Source organism: Peromyscus eremicus, chromosome 1 (assembly GCF_949786415.1).
Source record: "Peromyscus eremicus chromosome 1, PerEre_H2_v1, whole genome shotgun sequence".
NCBI lineage: Eukaryota > Metazoa > Chordata > Mammalia > Rodentia > Cricetidae > Peromyscus > Peromyscus eremicus.
In genome coordinates, this window is record NC_081416.1 from 154,964,577 (window position 1) to 154,981,770 (window position 17,194).

General features: G+C 48.2%; 1 protein-coding gene across 2 annotated transcripts in view; it reads right to left on the minus strand.

The window, feature by feature from the left end:
- Ankrd27 (ankyrin repeat domain 27) overlaps positions 1-17,194 on the minus strand; it is a 52,342-nt gene that overhangs the window by 26,584 nt on the left and 8,564 nt on the right. For both annotated transcript variants that reach the window (XM_059274839.1, XM_059274828.1), the window contains exons 3-12: positions 11,120-11,230; positions 9,892-10,048; positions 8,935-9,089; positions 7,760-7,819; positions 7,623-7,676; positions 7,474-7,539; positions 6,961-7,037; positions 5,633-5,754; positions 4,306-4,384; positions 2,931-3,063 (exon numbers count right to left, since the gene is read on the minus strand). In XM_059274839.1, coding sequence (XP_059130822.1) covers positions 2,931-3,063; positions 4,306-4,384; positions 5,633-5,754; positions 6,961-7,037; positions 7,474-7,539; positions 7,623-7,676; positions 7,760-7,819; positions 8,935-9,089; positions 9,892-10,048; positions 11,120-11,230 — 1,014 coding nt within the window. The remainder of the gene's footprint in view (positions 1-2,930; positions 3,064-4,305; positions 4,385-5,632; positions 5,755-6,960; positions 7,038-7,473; positions 7,540-7,622; positions 7,677-7,759; positions 7,820-8,934; positions 9,090-9,891; positions 10,049-11,119; positions 11,231-17,194) is intronic.

Below are 17,194 nucleotides of genomic sequence, written 5' to 3' on the forward strand. Positions count from 1 at the left end.
GACAGAAAATATCTAGAAATTTGGGGCTGAGGAGATGGCTCAGTGGTTAAGAATGCTTGCTGCTCTTCCAGAGGACCCGAGCTCAGTTCTCAGCACCCATATCAAGTAGCCCAAAACTACCTGTAAATCCAGCTTCAGGGAATCTGATGCCCTCTTCTGGCCTTACACGCATATGGACACACATATAAATATCTACACACATACATACAAATAAAAATAAAATCTAAAAATCTAGAATTTATACTTTATCATTACTGTTACTACCCGACTGCTACAACGGCTGAAACTGTGTGCACACAGGTAATGTTTGAGGTAAGACTTTCAATACTATGTTCTGTTTCACTGTGGGCTGGCTTTGTTCTGCAGTGCCAGGGCCTTGTTGTGCTAGCTAAAGCCCTGTTACTGAGAAGTGACCCCAACCTCTCACTGCAGAATTTGAAGCAAAGAGATTAATACTGAGTCTCACCCATCACTGGGGGATTCTAGGCAGGGGCTCTACCACTGAGCCACACCCCAGCCCCTCACTGGGGGATTCTAGGCAGGGGCTCTACCACTGAGCCACACTCTCAGTCTTGTGCCTATTTTACAAAATCACTCCTACCACAATGCTTCCATGCTTGCTTGGGCCCCTGGAACCAATGGTACAATGACAAATTAACCACCTGGTTAATTTGGTGGGAGGTGAAGGAAACTCACAGTCCCCTGGCAACATGGTGGAACAAAGTTCTTTCTTTAGACGTCTCTAAGTTCTGACTAGGCTATGGATGAAGCCAACAGTGCCTCAAGGGAAGGGTCATTTCCAGGGTCTTTTCTCAAGCATCATCCCTCATGCCTGCCCACCTCCAGTGAGGACTAACTAATGTGACACACAAATCCTGCCAGGACCTCAGGAGGAGCCATTTCTGTCCCCAGCTGCCTCATGCTATATAAAGCCCCAGCAATCTACTTTGCACGTTGACTGACAGCTGAGTAGCTTAGGACCAGAGAAACATCAAAGGCACTGTCCAACAGGTCCAACAGGGCTCTCTTCTCAAATCTAGGGTGCCTATTGAAGGAAAATGCTGAAAGGCGGAGCTCCCAGGACTAAATCTACAGGGAAGAACAAGTGCTCGAAGAAGCCGCACAACCCAGAGGCTCACGGGAAATGAGTGGATACCGTGACCAGGAGCTCAGAGCCGGGCATAGTGGGGTATACTGTCATTTCAGCTTTGGACTGGGAGCTCAAGGTCAATCCAGCCTAAGCTGAGAGATCTGACCTCCAAAACCAAGGGTTCAGGATGTGGCTCAGAGCCTAGCATGCCTAAGGACCCAAGTCCCACCCCCAGCACCACCTTTCCAAAACCAAAAAGACCAACAAGAAAGCAAAGCACACCAGGATCATGGAGAAAGAGGCAGGAAATAAATTTTAAAAATTAAATATATAGGGCTGGAGAGATGGCTCAGTGGTTAGGAGCACTTGCTGCTCTTCCAGAGGACCTGAGTGTGGTTCCCAGCACCCACATCAAGTGGCTCCAATGCCCTGTAACTCCGGTTCCAGGGGATCCAGCACCCTCTTCTGCCTTTTTGTGAACCTGCACACACTTAGCATACACATACACAGACACACATAAATAAAAATTTTGAAAAACAGTAGGCAAGGGGTCCATTTATTTCAAGGTTCTCTGCCTTGATCCTGATGTATTTGTTTCTGGAAAGCTGAAGTCTCCATTTATGAACAGCCTAAGGATGCCTGTGGCCAGCTCACGTTTCATGACACTCTGGAGAGGAAATTTCTGTGAAACCACATTGTTACATGGACCTGATAGTGAAACCAGTCCAACTGACTGATACACAGAAGCCCCGCCTGCCACATGGAGATACACACAGGCTCTCTCCCCAGGGAAATGGCATCACCACGTTACTGTTGGCTGCATACATTCCTACTCAAACTCCATGAACTAAAAGCAAGGCTGCAGTTAAAGCCAAGTCTGTCCTTACAGACTGAGTCCCATGTGGTACCACAAAAGACAAGGACACTACAGCACCACCTGGGTCAGCAGGCCAAGCAAGGTAAAGATGCATCGCATCTGACAGACCTGACTTGCTCAATACCCAGGGTACAGTGTCTTTTTTTTTTTAATACAGGGTCTTACTGTATGTAGCTCAGGCTGAACTCAAACTCACTGTCCTCTTTGCTTATTTTCTTTATATTTACTTTATTTTTCTTTTTCCTATGCCTTCTGATTCAGCGTCTCACAGTTTAGCCCATGCTGACATGGAATTCACTATGTGACCAAGCTAGCTGCAAACTCACAGCAATCCTCCTGCCTCAGCTTCCTAAGTACTGGGATTACAGCCATGCACCACCATGCCTGCTCAACTCTTCAATTTACTGACTTCAGTGTGAAGATTTCCCCACTAAGTTTTACCATTTATCTGCCACCATGTAGTAAAACAGGCCATCGAGTGGTGAAATCTTGGCTTAAGACTCTCAAAATTTACATAGGAACAACACCTCCCTCTCTCTCTCTCTCTCTCACCAAAGCTCACCAACCAACCAAGAAAGCAATAGTAAGGCCACTGAGTCCTCAAATTGCACACATCAATTATCATTTCTTGCCTATCACCCCCACGATATCCAGACTCGCCGTATCTGGCTTCCTTTCCCACACTGCTTCTTTAGATGACAGAATTAATGAAGCGGGATATGGACAGTGTAAATCCCACTGTTAACACAGCAGCTCTCACAATCAATTAGAGGCTTAACGACAGGTTTCTTGAGTGGTTCTCGAGCTTCATAACTTCATAACTGTTAAGACAGCTGAGGCTCCAGTCTTGGAAGACCACGGAAGAACCCCCATCCATCCCTTCAACCCCAGCTCTCTGTAACACTCAAAGGTTCCCCCAGTGGCCACAGAGGGAGGGCGGGCAGGTCAGCAGGGAGATCTTACAGGCGGCTTCGTGGAGAGACTTCCTTGCCGGATGTATTCGATCGCAGCCTCAACCGAGGTCAGGCAGTAGCCCAGCTCATCTTTGGCCGAGCTGCTAAATCTGAAGTTTTTGATGTAACTCAAATTTGCCATCCTGACCAAAAGAAGAAAAAGCAGGTTATCATTGCATAGTTAGCACTTAAAAAAAAAACAAGCAAAAACACTATTGACCTGGATGGATGTTAAAGATCTCCATCAAGTCTATTTACTAGGGTAGGGGTGGGGGTATAATGTCTGCTATGCCCTCGATCCCACTGCAGATATGTGTACAATTAGGACAAGAAAAACTATTTGTTACTTTCCTGGAAAAGGCTGGCTGCTAGAAGGCTGATGTGGTAGTTTGAACGAGAATGGTCCCCACAGGCTCACACATTTGAATGCCTGGCCTCTGGTTAATGGAACTGTTTGGGAAGGATTAGGAGGCATGGCCTTGTTGGATTAGGTGGGCCTCTTTGGAATTGTGTCACTGGGGGTGAGCTCTGAGGTTTCAAAAACCCACGCCAGGCCAAGCTTGCTCAGACATGCTTGCTCTCTGTCTCTCTGTCTCTGTCTCTGTCTCTCTGCCTGAAGCTTACAGATCATGTGAGGTCAGCTATTGCTCCAGCATCTTGCCTGCCTGCTTGTCACTATGTTCTCTGCCATGATGATCATGGACTGACCCTCTGAAACTGTAAGTCAGCCCCCAGTTAAATGCTTCCTTTTATAAGTTGCCTTGGCCATAATGTCTCTTCACAGCAACAGAACAGTGACTAAGACAGCTGATTATTGGGGTTTGGGGTTGGGGTTTTGCAGAGAAGTTTTCACTATGTAGCACTGGCTGTCCTGGAATTTGCTATATAGACCAGGCTGGTCTCAAACTCTCAGAGATCCACCTGCCTCTGCCTCCTGAGTGCTGGGATTAAAGGGATGTACCACCACCGTCTGGCTAGAAAGCAAATGGCTACAAAGTGAATTATGGTTTCCTGTGAGAGAAAGAGCTAGTATCTGCTTCCTCAGCAATGGACCAGCAACATACTTCACAAGGTGAAACAGAAGCTCTCTGGGCCTCAGTTTCCCCATCTATCCATTGAAGGGAGCCACCCTGATGGATGGAGGGGAGAGATAAGACTAGCTCCTAAGGCATATTTGCTTATAGTCACCCCAAAAATACAGAACACAGCACAACCAGATTTTAAAGTATTTTATGCTGGGCAGAGTGGGTAACTCCTGTAAGCCCAGAACTCAGGGACTGAGGCAGGAAAATCAAGAGTTGGAGGTCAGCCTGGGCTACAGAAGAGACCCTGCCTGGAAAAAGCCTACATAAGGAAACAATATTTTAACAACAACAAAATGTTACCAGTTAGGGATCTCTGTTTTCACAAGCAGATACAACAGGACAGAAAGAAGATCATCGGCACACATGGTCTCCAAATTCACTGCAGGGAAAGAAGGTCCGCAGCCACCATGAGACACAAACGGAAGAAAGGATGCATAAACTCTCCTCCACCAACCAAGACGCAAGACCACACTCCAGTAAAATCACACGCCAGGCAGAACACTGCCGTCTCCTTGACATGTCCTGAACAGATGTCTGATGCAGCTGGCACACGCCTGTCATCCCAGTTTCTGGCAGTCTCAGGCAAGAGGATCCTGAGTTCAAGGCCAGTCTGAGCTAAATGGTGAGTTCCAGGCCAACCAGGACTACATGGTGAGAGCCTGTCTTAAAAAATAAAAAGAAAGCTGGGGTAGTGGTGGTGGCGCACACTTTTAATTCCAGCACTCGGGAGGCAGAGGCTGAAGGATCTCTGTGAGTTTGAGGCCAGCCTGGTCTACAGAGTGAGATACAGGAAGGCCGGGGCTACACAGAGAAATTCTGTCTCAAAAAACAAAAACAAAAACAAACCAAAAAACATTAACTAACTACATTAATTAATTAAAAAGAAAAAGCTGGGTGAGATGGCACACACTTATCATCCCAGCAATGGATGAGCTGAAGCCAGCCTGAGCTACATAACATGACCCTGTCTCAAAACATCAACAACAAAACCTAACTAACTAACTAAGTAAAAGCCAACCAGCACAAAAAAGAACAGACCACGAGTGTCCTGGCCACCTCTGCCACCCAGTGTCCTCTCCGAGAACCTACTTCTGGACACAGTCTACAAACCTGTCACCACCGACGTGGGCCGCCCCCGCCCCCACGCACCTCCTGCTGCTGCCACTGCATGATTATCCCACTCAGGATTCTTTGGGAGTTGCTCTTCAACTATATCCTAAATTCCTCTTCACTTCCTTCGTCTTAATTTTCTCTTTAGCAGTGCTGTGCTGGAACTCGGGTGGAGGGGCTCATGAACACTCAGCAAGAGCTCAACCGCTGAGTGACACCACCAACCCCTACTTTACTTTTTACCCTGCAATTTTTTATTTTTTTATTTTAATACAACATGAGGTGAGATAGCCTAACAGACAGGTGAACCCCCAAACACCCACTCATCCTGGCGGAACTGAAGCAGCTGCTTCTCTGGGGATTTGCTAAACTAATCCTATCTAAGCTGCTCCCCGGGGCACACTCTCCATGCAACTCTAGTTGCTTGGCGGTGCTCCTCCTAGAGGACCTTCACGGCTGCACATCTGCCTGTGAGCATCTGCTGCCTGGCCCCGCCCGGCCCCTTCCCAGCACCAACCTCTTTGGCTGGGAGACTGTGTCATGAGCTGCACCACCCTCTGCAAGCACAGCAGCTTCTGCTGTGGGGATGTGCACTTGTTCAGCTGGCCCAGCTCTCTCTTTGCACGAGGGATGTTGAAGCTGTGATTTGGAAAATGGAAACTTCAGGCTCCAGCAGAGGACCCTACTGTTCTTGTCTTGGTCATATACCTGCTCAGACATTTCTTACAACCTTGAGGATGACCAATGGAAACAGACCAAGAAGTACTGTGACCCAGGTGGGTGGCATTCCATTCAGGTTTGCAGATGCCAGGGCTTCACTAGAAATTTGGAAAAGCAAAAATCCAGAAGCCTGGCCTAGAGGTGCTGGCCTGTGACTGTGGCACTCGGGGGGCTGAAGCAGGAGGGTTTACAATTTCAGTGCTAGTGTGGATTATCAAGGAGCTGCTATCTCAAAACGTCTAGGCTGGAGATGTTCTTGCAGTTGAGTTTGATTCCCAGCACTCACAGTGTGCTTACAGCTGCCTGTGACTCCAGCTCCAGGCAGATGCCAACTGCTCTGGCCTCTGAGGGCACCTGCACTCATATATACATACCTATACAGAAAGACATATATACGCATAATTCAAATAATACAATTTTAAAATGGGGCTGGAGAGATGGCTCAGAGGTTAAGAGCACTGGCTGCTCTTGCAGAGGACCCAGATTGATTCCCAACACCCACGTGGTGGCTCACTGCTGGCTGTAACTCTAATCCCAGGAACTCCAATGCCCTCTCCTGGCCTTCAAGGGCACTGCACAGGTGTGTGCACATACATGCAGGCCCAACATTCATACATATTAAAATAATATTAAATTAAAGTGAAGGAAAAAATTTTAAATGGCAACAAAAATAATAACTTTTAAAACTTTAATAAAACCCAAAGATGGAAATCCCACAAGAATGAGAAGAGGCTTACACATCGACACTTCAGATATTTTTACCCTCATGAAATTTAACTGGGTAGTGAGAGCCCCCATGGCTGGGTTCTCTCAGACTAGCAGGTGAGGGCAGATGGCCTCCACGTGGGACCCAGCTGAGTGAGTCACATGTCCATCTGGGGACTTTAGCTCCCACCCAGGTGGCACACTGGCGCATGCACGAACACAGGAGGGGATGGTTATAAGACAGTCACAGGTCAACGTCAGCCGTCTGTCATCAGGGGAGCGATTGCACAGCTCCTCAATTGTAACAGCAAGTCAGTGGCCACCTCTGTTGCTGAGAAGCCCTGCCAAAGTGACTGAGGGGAGAAGATGGATCCCCACCTGCCAAGCACCCTAAACTTCTGAAGCCATGGGAATTCTTACCTGAACTCGGGTTTCACACCAATGTCTTTCTGCTGAAGATCTTGAAGGCTTCTTGTGATTTTGTTAAAGGCAGCATCCTACAACAGATTTGAGCAAACCTTCAAATTAAGATTTTTGTTGTTTGTTTTGAGACAGATATCTCTACACAGCCCTGGCTTTCCTGGAACTCGACATGTAGACCAGGCTGGCCTCGAACTCGCAAAAATCTGCCTGCTTCTGCCTCTTGAGTGCTGGGATTAAAGGCGTTACAATTTGTTTTAAATTGTGTGTGTGTGTCCTGTGTCTGTGCATGCGACCACAGGTATCCACAGAGGCCAGAAGACGGTGTTAGATCTCCCACACCTGGAGTTATAGGAGGTTGTAAGCCACCCTCCACAGGGGCTAGGAACCAAACTCACGTTCTTGGCAAAAGCAGCGTCTACTCTTAACTGCTGAGCCATTGCTCCAGCCCCAAAGATTTCAAATTCCTCAGGATAAGGCTCTCATCCTGGAGAACAAAGGTTGCAAACTTACCTCGCTCGCCTCCATGGTCCCCACGTACTTAAAGATCAGGTCGTAAATATCATGGTGGACGTATATCTGTGGAACCAACAGACGCAGGCTTGGGATGTGTATGAGGTGACAGAGAGTCTCCCAGCCACTGCCTTCCACTCTCTGCTTACCTCTACTGCCTGCTTCATCAGGTTCATCTGGGCCTCCTGCTTTGCAAGAACCTTCTGGAATTCAAGAGAAACGCTGGTTGAGAGTTTGGATCTGCACTTGTACAAACTGCTGTTGTTTTGCGTAGCTATCTGCTTACCAGATGAGAGTCTCTGAGAAGATGCTGGAGGCATTTGGTGTAGAGAGCGTTTACGGAGTCCTGTGCAACACAGAACAGAGAGAGAGGAGACCCTTCTTACCACAAAAGCCTGAGTGGGTAACATGTCCAAGAATGACAGGTTCTAGGGCATATGTGAGCTTTGCCAAATCATCTTTTGAAATGGATGTTCAGCTCTTTAAAATTACATTATTGGTTTAGAATGTGACATGGCATGTGACAGGGACGGTGTCAGAGGACAACTTTCAGGAGTCAGCTCTCTCCTTCCACCATGTGGGTCCAGGGAATCCAACGCACTCTGCCGGCTTGGTGGCAAGCGCCTTTAGCAGCTGAGCCATCTCGTCAGCCCTCAACGTTTTAACTTATTTACGCGTTTACATATTTGTGTGTGCATGCCACAGCACCCGTGAGTGCAAAGGTCAGAGGACAGGATCAGAGGATGGCCTCGGGGGTCAGTTCTCACCTTCTGCCTTCCTAGAGGCCTCTCTTGCTGTTTGCCACTGTGCTGGGTACTTCAGGCTAGCAGGCTCACACGACTTTGGAGGATTCTCCAGCCTCCACCTCCCACCGCCTCTCCTAAGCATATTGTGATTACAGACACATGCCACTGTCCAGCTTTGATGTGGGGTTTGGGGATCTGAACCCCAGCTGTCTGTCTTGCATGGTGAGCATTTCTACCCACTGAAGCCTTCTCCTGGCTCTTAACTTTTTTTTAAGGTGTGTCTGAGGAAAAAGTTCCCCTTGGTGTTAACATAGCTGGCAACCGGAAGTAGGGGTTTTCGTTTCTTTATGATACTCATTTTTAGACTTCTCTAAGATTTTTCACTTCCTAAAGGGCCTTATGCTACTTGCATAGTAGAAACATTTTGCTGGTGGTGGTTTTTTGTTTTTGTTTTTGTTTTGTTTTTTTGAAACAGGGTTTCTCTGTGTAGCCCTGGCTGTCCTGGAACTCACTCTGTAGACCAGGCTGGCCTCGAACACACAGAGATCCCCCTGCCTATGCCTCCTGAGTGCTGGGATTAACGGCCTGTGCCACCACATTTTTAACATAACTCCCAGCCATGGAATGGTAGCCAGTTGAATTCTGGAGCACACAGAATAGTCAATAGCTCTGGAGTGAGCGCTGCCAGGCAGGCGGAACAAGACAAGCTACTAACTATGTGGTGACGGAGACTCTTTCTTTCACACTCTCGGAATGCCCGCTGGAAAGAGGCGATGTTCTTGTCAAATCTCTCTGAGTGTCTTCCCAAAAATTCTCTCACATCTTCAATGGTTTTCAGGGGAAAATGATCTGAGGGTGCCGAAGGTTCTTCTGAAAGAGAGACAGAGGGTCAAGCTAGCTAAAGTTTTCACTGTTTCCTGACTGATGGGGGGGGCGGGGGTCACATCCTTTCCCTTGTTCCAGAAGGGTCTAGAGCCCCAGGTTCCAAGAAAAGATGGCCAGGGACCAGGGAAGAAGGTAAGGGAATGTCCACATTTCAAAATACTGCCCAAGAAAACAGCTCAGTTGAAGGAGATACTGGAGCCCAGAAAGCTATACTAGGTCTTTTCAGGGGACAAAATCACATTAATCTGTGACAATAGGTATGACCTGTGGGGCTACGGAGAAGCCGATTCCTGGCAATTCAAGCTTCAGGGTGCATGTGGCACAGGGACTGTGCCGTTGCCCGGGGCAACTAAACAATCCACTGAAACTCAATGAGCTCTCAGTGAGACAACCGTGCAGTCGGCTTAACAACACCACAAAGTTAAACCCTGAGGCTGAGGCCCGACGCCAAGCCAGGGCTCCGGCTCTGCACAGCTCCAGGGACAAGCCTTGCCCCAGGTTGATCACAGAAGCGGTGAGGCCGCTGTGAACGGCCACCTATAGGTACCACCTATCATATCCGATCCACATCACCTCAGCAAGGGAAGCCTTAGATCACGTCCCAGAGGGGATTTTTATAAAGTTATGCAGGTCTCTAGTGGGCTCTTTGATATTTTGTGTGTGTGTGTGTGTGTGTGTGTGTGTGTGTGTGTGTGACATTCAAGCTTTTAACAGCTGCGTGAGGGGGCAGGAGGTGCACGAGCAGACTTTTCCTTGGGGGGTGGGGAGGGCGTTCCTCCCTCGGTACCGGAAGTCTCTCTCTTCTCCAAAGGATGCGCGATGCAGAGAATGCTGAAGCTCTCTTCTTTTTCATTGTAGAAAGTCTCTTCAAAGAGTATGGGCACAGAGAGAAGACAAGCAAAACCAGCTCCCAGCTTAATCCTGTTTCCTTCAATGAGGACATCCTGGAATCAAGAAAACATGACTGGACCAGCCGGGGGTGGCAGGCACTGAGACCCCTTGGAGCCTCCTCCCAAAAGGCCCTTGGGTAGAGCCTGTGCCTCCACCCCAGTGTGGATCCATTGGACACCTGGCTAGGAAGCAAGAAACAGATGGGTGAGAAAATTTGTGACAGTATGCGTCATGAGCCACAGGGATGCCAACTGCCTCAGCAGGCTTACAGATAACTGTCACCCTCCCAGATCTGCCACAGTACCCGAAAGCCCCAGATGCTCAGGCCCTGGGGTCAAACTGCAGATCAACTCCAGTGAGAAGAGTAGTTATGAACCATGCATTCATTAGTTGGGGGAATGGGGCCAGCTGAGCGCAAATGAAATGTCTACCTCTTAGACTCTACCTGCTTCCATTAAAAGGCAACTAAACAAAAAAATCATACACATAGCTGGACATGGTGGCTCATGCCTATAATCTAAATACTCAGGAGGTGGAGGCAGGAGGATCATGAGTTCCAAGCCAGTCCAGAAAATACACCAAAACCCTGTCTGAAAAAAATATATATGGGTTAGGCATGGTAGCATGTATCTTTAATCCCAGCACTTGGGAGGCATAGGCAGGCTGATGTCTGTGAGTTCAAGGCCCACCTGATATACAGAGTGAGTTCCAAGCCAGCCAGGGCTACACAGTGAGATCCTGTCTCGAAAACAAACAAACCAACCAACCAAAATAGCCACAACAAAAGAAATAGCCCAGTGAGATAGAAACCTGAGAACGGGTGTACCCGGGACCCCCAACATACAGGTAGATGACTCCCTTTGGCTGAGAGAGGGAGGGAGAAGAACTCTAGCCCCAGGACACGTTCCATGACAGAGTCTAGGTCCTATTCACTATTACCGTGGCCTCCTGTCTCAAAGGCCCCCTAACAAAGGCAGGGGTCCCATAGCCCTCTTCAAAAGCTGCTATGCACATATAGGAATCAACATTTGATGCCAACGATGTGAAAGGCTGAGGAACAGGGCTATCTTGCCTCTAGTCTGTCCCACCCCTCATCAACCCTGAGGCGCCCGAGGAATGAGTACCTTTCCATCTAAGGTCTGAAAGTGTCCTTCAGTGGGCACCAAAACGTAGGACTCGAACTGGTAAGAGGACTGAACGCTGCCGGGCAGGCTTCCTCTACAGGGCACCAAGACCTGCAAAACAGAGGAGGAGCAGCACTAGACAGAGAGCGGTGTGTGACTTCTGCAATGTCTCCAAGGAGGCCCACTGGAACCTCTCACGCTGGGGACCTGCAGAGAGGTGCCAGCATCACCTGGACAGCGGCCCTCGCTAAGGCTGGAGGCAGCTTGTTTTGACTGACAGCAAACGCTCTTGCTCTCTGAACCATCTCACTAGCCCTAACTTGTTTAATTTTTCTTTCTTTCTTTTTCCTCTCCTTCCTTCTTTTTTTAAAATATTTTTTTGAGTCAGAGTCTCTCTATTATGTAGCCCTGGCTGTCTAGGAACTCACTATGTAGACCAGGATGGCCTTGAACTCACAGAGATCCACCTGCCTCTGCCTTCTAGTACCAGGATTAAAGGCGTGTGCCACCACTCCCAGATCAATTTATTTAATTTCTAATATGTAAAAGTAGACTAGAAAACAATGTAGTGAGCCCCAGATGTCCTTTATCCAGCTGAAAAGCTAGGAATTTACTGGCCAGTCATGTGTTATTTCCATTTATCCCCAAACTCTGGGTTATTTTGAAGAAAAATCCCAGAAAATTACATAAGGTAGAGAAGTGACTCATCCATATATATTTCTGAACAATAAAGCTTCTTTTTTTTTTTTTTTTTTTTTTTTTTTTGGTTTTTCGAGACAGGGTTTCTCTGTGTAGCTTTGCGCCTTTTCCTGGAACTCACTTGGTAGCCCAGGCTGGCCTCGAACTCACAGAGATCCGCCTGGCTCTGCCTCCCAAGTGCTAGGATTAAAGGCGTGCGCCACCACCGCCCAGCTCAATAAAGCTTCTTTTAAGAGACAGATCCAGGGGGCTGGAGAACGGTTCAGTGGTTAAGAGCACATAATTATGCTCTTGTGAAGACCTGGGTTCAGTTCCCAGCACCCAGGTCAGCCATGTCACAACCACCTGTCCCTCCGGCTCCCGGGGATCCAACGCCCTTTTCTGGCTTCTGGGGCACTTGCACACACATGCACAAACCCACACACAGACATGCACATACATACATAATTTTTGAAAAATAAAATTAAAAAAAAAGTATAACCATAATGCATTATTATGCACAAATGCCCAGTTGCTACAAATTTCCCTAAATACTTCCTAGCTTTTCCTTTTCTTTTTAAAAACTTTTTTTTTTTTTTAGACAGCATTTCTCTGTGTAACAGAGTCCTAGCTGTACTGGAACTCACTTTGTAGACCAACTGGCTTCAAACTCACAGAGATCCTTCTGCCCCTGCCTCCCAAATGAAAAAAAATATTTGTAAAAAGATTTTTTAATTTTATGAGTACGAGTGTTTTGCCTGAATGTGTATCTATGCACTACATGCATGCTGTGCCCACAGAGGCCAGAAGAGGGCGCTGGATCCCCAGGAACTGGAGCTACAAACCATTATGTGGGAAGGGAACTGAAGCCAGGTCCACCGCAAGAGCAGCAGGTTCTCTTAACCAACGGGCCATCGCTCCGGCCCACGTTTAATTTCTGATGTTCATGTCTTCACTGTTCCTATTCAAGAAAATTAAAACTTTCTTTTTTGTGTGTTTAAATTCTATTCTGTAGCTTTTGCTGAACTCCTTGTGAGTCCCTAGCATCTTTGAACAAAAAACCAGACATAGTGGCATATGCCTGTAATCCCAGCACTCAAAGAAGTCCAGGCAAGGGGCTCATCAGTGCAAAGTCACCCCTCAGTGAATTTGAGGCCAGCCTAGGATATTGTCTCAAAATAAAAAAGTAGAAAATTTTATGTATTTGTTTTTTAAAAAGATAGCATGTGTGGTTGGGTGCCCAGAGGCCGGAAGTCATCCATTTCCTTGAACTGTAGTTACAGGCACTTGGGAGCCAGCTGATATGTGTGCTGGGATCCGAACTCTGGACCTCAAGATTGAGCTGCAAGCACTCTTAACTGCTGAGCCATCTCTCCAGACCCCTCAGATCCGAGATTTTAAGTCAAAAATAAAGGGAGGCGTTTGGGTATGAGCTCTGAAATGGGAGACAACTCCGGGGGTCCACTGGGGGCCTCACAACTACATAAAAAGAGCAATGCACACTGAGCACACACGGAAGAGGACCTTCAAGTCAGTGTGGGTTCCGGCAAGGGAATGCCTAGACTCAATCCTAGCGGCATTTAATGTCCGGACCCAGGGGCTTCCTGTGATGCCCACCGCCACTGCCCTGAGGGGTGGCAGACACCTTCCATCAACAGTCCTGCTCCAAGCCTTCTTCTGGCCTCCACGGGTCCAGGAACTTGTGTGTGTTCTGAGAAGCTCCACCCGCATTACAATTACATCCTGGTGCTGGCACACCTTCCCATGCCCAGCACCCACGGCACTGCATTCCATCACCAAGCACGCCAGGCAGAGTGGCATACACTCGCTGACTGCACAGGGGACCCTCCAACTTCAGACACCTCCCCTTCCCGGTTTCCTGACAGACATAGAAAGGAGGCCAACCCCTTCCCACTCCAAGGGAGAGGGCCCCCTGCTGCCCAACCCCCCCCCACACACACCCACACACACAAGCTATGGCTAGCCCAAACCCTTGTTTGTTTGTTTGAGGTCTTGCTGTGCAGCCCAGGCCAGCTTGGAACTCCAGACCCTCCCACCTCTGGTACCTGCCTGTCTTCTGGTAATTTTTTCTGACAGGCAAATGGACCCATCCTCCGGATCACACAGGAAACCTGCACAGCTTTCTCTAGGCAGCTGCCTGAGCGAGTCCTCCACCTCCTGGTGAGAGTGACTCCACCGTGCAGCAAGCCACTGTTTGGCTCTCTGTGCACCAGCTGCGGTGAGACCTGCGTCCTTTGCACAGCTGGGCAGTGTCTGCCCAGCCCAGCAGCGTCTCTGATAATTATCAGCTGACTTTTCCCAGGTCTGGTGGTGTCTGTACTTCACGCTGTCTGAGCCTATAGTTACCTGTATTGCTTCGACACGGGGTAGCTCCTGAACCGAAGTCCGCGTCAGTTCTGCAATGCTTAGAGTAATTATAAAATAGGAATCTGAGAAAAAGTGGTGGGTTGTCGACTTAGGGAAATGTAGCTATGGGGGCTGGAGAGATGGCTCAGTGGTTAGGAGCACTGGCTGCTCTTCCAGAGGACCTGGGTTCAATTCCCAGCACCCACACGGCAGCTCATAACTGCCTGTAACTTCAGTTCCAGGGGTTCTGATACCTTCACATAGACATACATGCAGGAAAAACACAAATGCACATGAAATAAAAATAAATAAACTTGAAAAAAAAAAGAAAATGTAGCTGTCTGTAGTGACCCTCTGCTATGTAAGTAACCCTGAATAAATTCATTTTACTCATCTGGATGAATGTGAGTCACTGAGGGGACGTGTTGGTGCTGTCTCACCTTGGGGGAAGATCTTAATTATACAGCTCTCCTACAAAGTCAGGAAACAGCAGCCCATGGACAAGAGTCCCAAGAGACAGACCTGCCCAGGCCACTCTCAGGAAGCCCAGGTGCATGATTAGCCCGGATAATAGGCAGTGTGGGTGTCACAGGTCCCTGTGACTGGAAGATGAGGGGTGTAGGAGAAGGCATTTCCACGGTGCAACCAGATGGCAGGAAGAGGAATCCTTCAGGGAAGGGACGTGCTGGAAGGAAGCCAGCTTGAGCAGTGGCTGACTCCTCACTCAGCTGCCGCCGACCCGCAGAGCGGGTATCACACCAGTTTGGGTGTAGGGAGAAGTATCAGAGGTGGCTGATACTACAGACATATATTTATTATTCCGTCATTTTGACTTTGTGTGTTCGGGTGTTTTGCTCTGTGTATGCCTGTGTGCTGCATGCATACACTGTCCACAGAGGCCAGAACAGGGCACTGGATCACTAGAACCAGGGTTACAGACAGCTGTGAGCCACCGTGTAAGTGCTGGGAATCAAACCGGAAGCAGCCAGTGCTCTTACCCACTGAGCCATCTCTCCAGTCCTGCACAATTTTTAGTGGTGAATTGATAGCTTTTTTTTTTTTTAAGTCGAATGGTTATGGTTTGAATCTGAACTGTCTCCCACAGCTCATGTCTTAAATACTTTTTCTGCGGCTTTCACTGCTATCTAGGAAGTCTGTGGAGCCTTTAGAAGGTGGAGCCTGGTGATTGGAAGTAAGTCACCAAGGGTGGGCCTTTGAAGGTTACAACGGTTTCCCCCTGGTTCCAGTCCTGCACTCTGCTTCCTGTTCCTCCATGACGTGGAGATGTCTCTGCCAAATTTTGCTCCAGTCGTTATGAATGCCACCATGCCTTCTCCAGCATGGTGGACTGTGACCCTCTGAAACAGTGACTACAAATAAACCCTTCCTCCTTAGGTCCCTTCTGACTGGCATGTCGTCACAACAAGAAGAGTTAACGCCACACCCATAAAGGGTTCGGATCAACCCACGACGCTAGGCTGATTAATTCTTGAGCCTGTTGGCAAGCTCCCAGGACAGAAATAAAGCACGAAACTGCTGATGCCATGTTGCTCTCTCAGAAGTGACGGTATGAGAAAGGATGAGAAACCTTCTAGAAGCAACTGCAATGTTCTACTGTTTCGCTCAACTAAGAAACACGTAGAGCACACTGCACAGTGGAGAGTTGTGACCCACTTGCCCAACCCACGACCAACAGAGGCCAGAGTGACCCCTCCAGCCCCAGCTGCACCCTGAGTGCGCTGGCAGAGTGGTTCATTCCACAGCTGACTTCTGCGGGGAAGCCGCCTCACCCGACAAGGCCAAGGCAGCTCTCATGGAGTAGAGTACTATTTCAAAAGATGGCGCTGGACGTGGAGGTGCACATCTGGGATCCAAGTATTGAATCTGGGTCCTCACATGCTCTTAGCCATGGAGCCTTCTCTCTGGCCCCTTACTTGCTTATTTATTTATCCACTGGGGTTTTATAGGCAGAGTCTCACTACGTCATGTATGCTGGCCTCAAACTTACTATGTAGCCTCAGCCTAACACGTGTTTGAATTACTGGCCTCCTCGTCATGCTCCACCCCTAATCTTTTTTTTTTTAATAATGAATTCTATGGCATCCAAAACCCATTTTTTAAAAAAAAAAAAAATCTCTGGTTAATATACACAAAGAAAGATACTAATCACAAAACCCAGAATGATCTTTGAGGCAAGAAAGCTTCTGCGGGCATAAATAAGCACACGCTAGTTCAGTTCTGTTTTTCCAGAAGAGCCACCAATGACCGGAGACTGACCTGAGCAGACACCACAGGAGAAGAGAAGTGGGAACACGGTGTGAGGTGAGAAAGAAACCAGCAGGGACTTCCCAGGTGGAGTCAAAGACAGCGCCCACGTTCCCAACACACTCAACTTCAAATGAAGCTTTGAAAAGCAAACCAGGAGTCTCAGAGGGAGATGGCTCAGTGAGTGAGTGCAGGACTTGAACTTAACCCTACAATTCACGTGGAAAAAACCAACAAAACAGGTCTGGTGGAGCATGCACACACTCCCAGCACTGAGGAGGCAGAGGGCCCTGGGGCTAGTAGGCCAGCAAGCCTAGCTGCATAGGTCCTCATAATCCAATGAGAGGCTCTGTATCAAAAACAAAAAAAGGTATATAGTGTCTGAGGGATGAACCCGCAGCTGTCCTGTGACCTCCACATGCACATACACGTGTCCTCATATACACACATCCTCATACACACAAGGTACTGGGATAGGGACATAGTTCAGTGGTAGTGCACTTGCCTAGAATCCCCCAGTGAGGGGCTGGGGTATGGCTCAGTGGTAGAACACTTGCCTAGCTTGTTCAAAATGCTGATTTTCTGCCTCGGCACTGAAAAAAACAAAGGAAAAGAAGAAGCCCGCTGTCCTGGTTGTTTTTTTGGAAACTTGATACAAGCTAGAGTTATGTGGAAAGAGGGAACCTCAACTGAGAAGATGCCTCCATCAGCAGGGGGTCCAGGACTATATAAGAAAGCAGCCAAGTTGCTGGGTGGTGGTGGGCA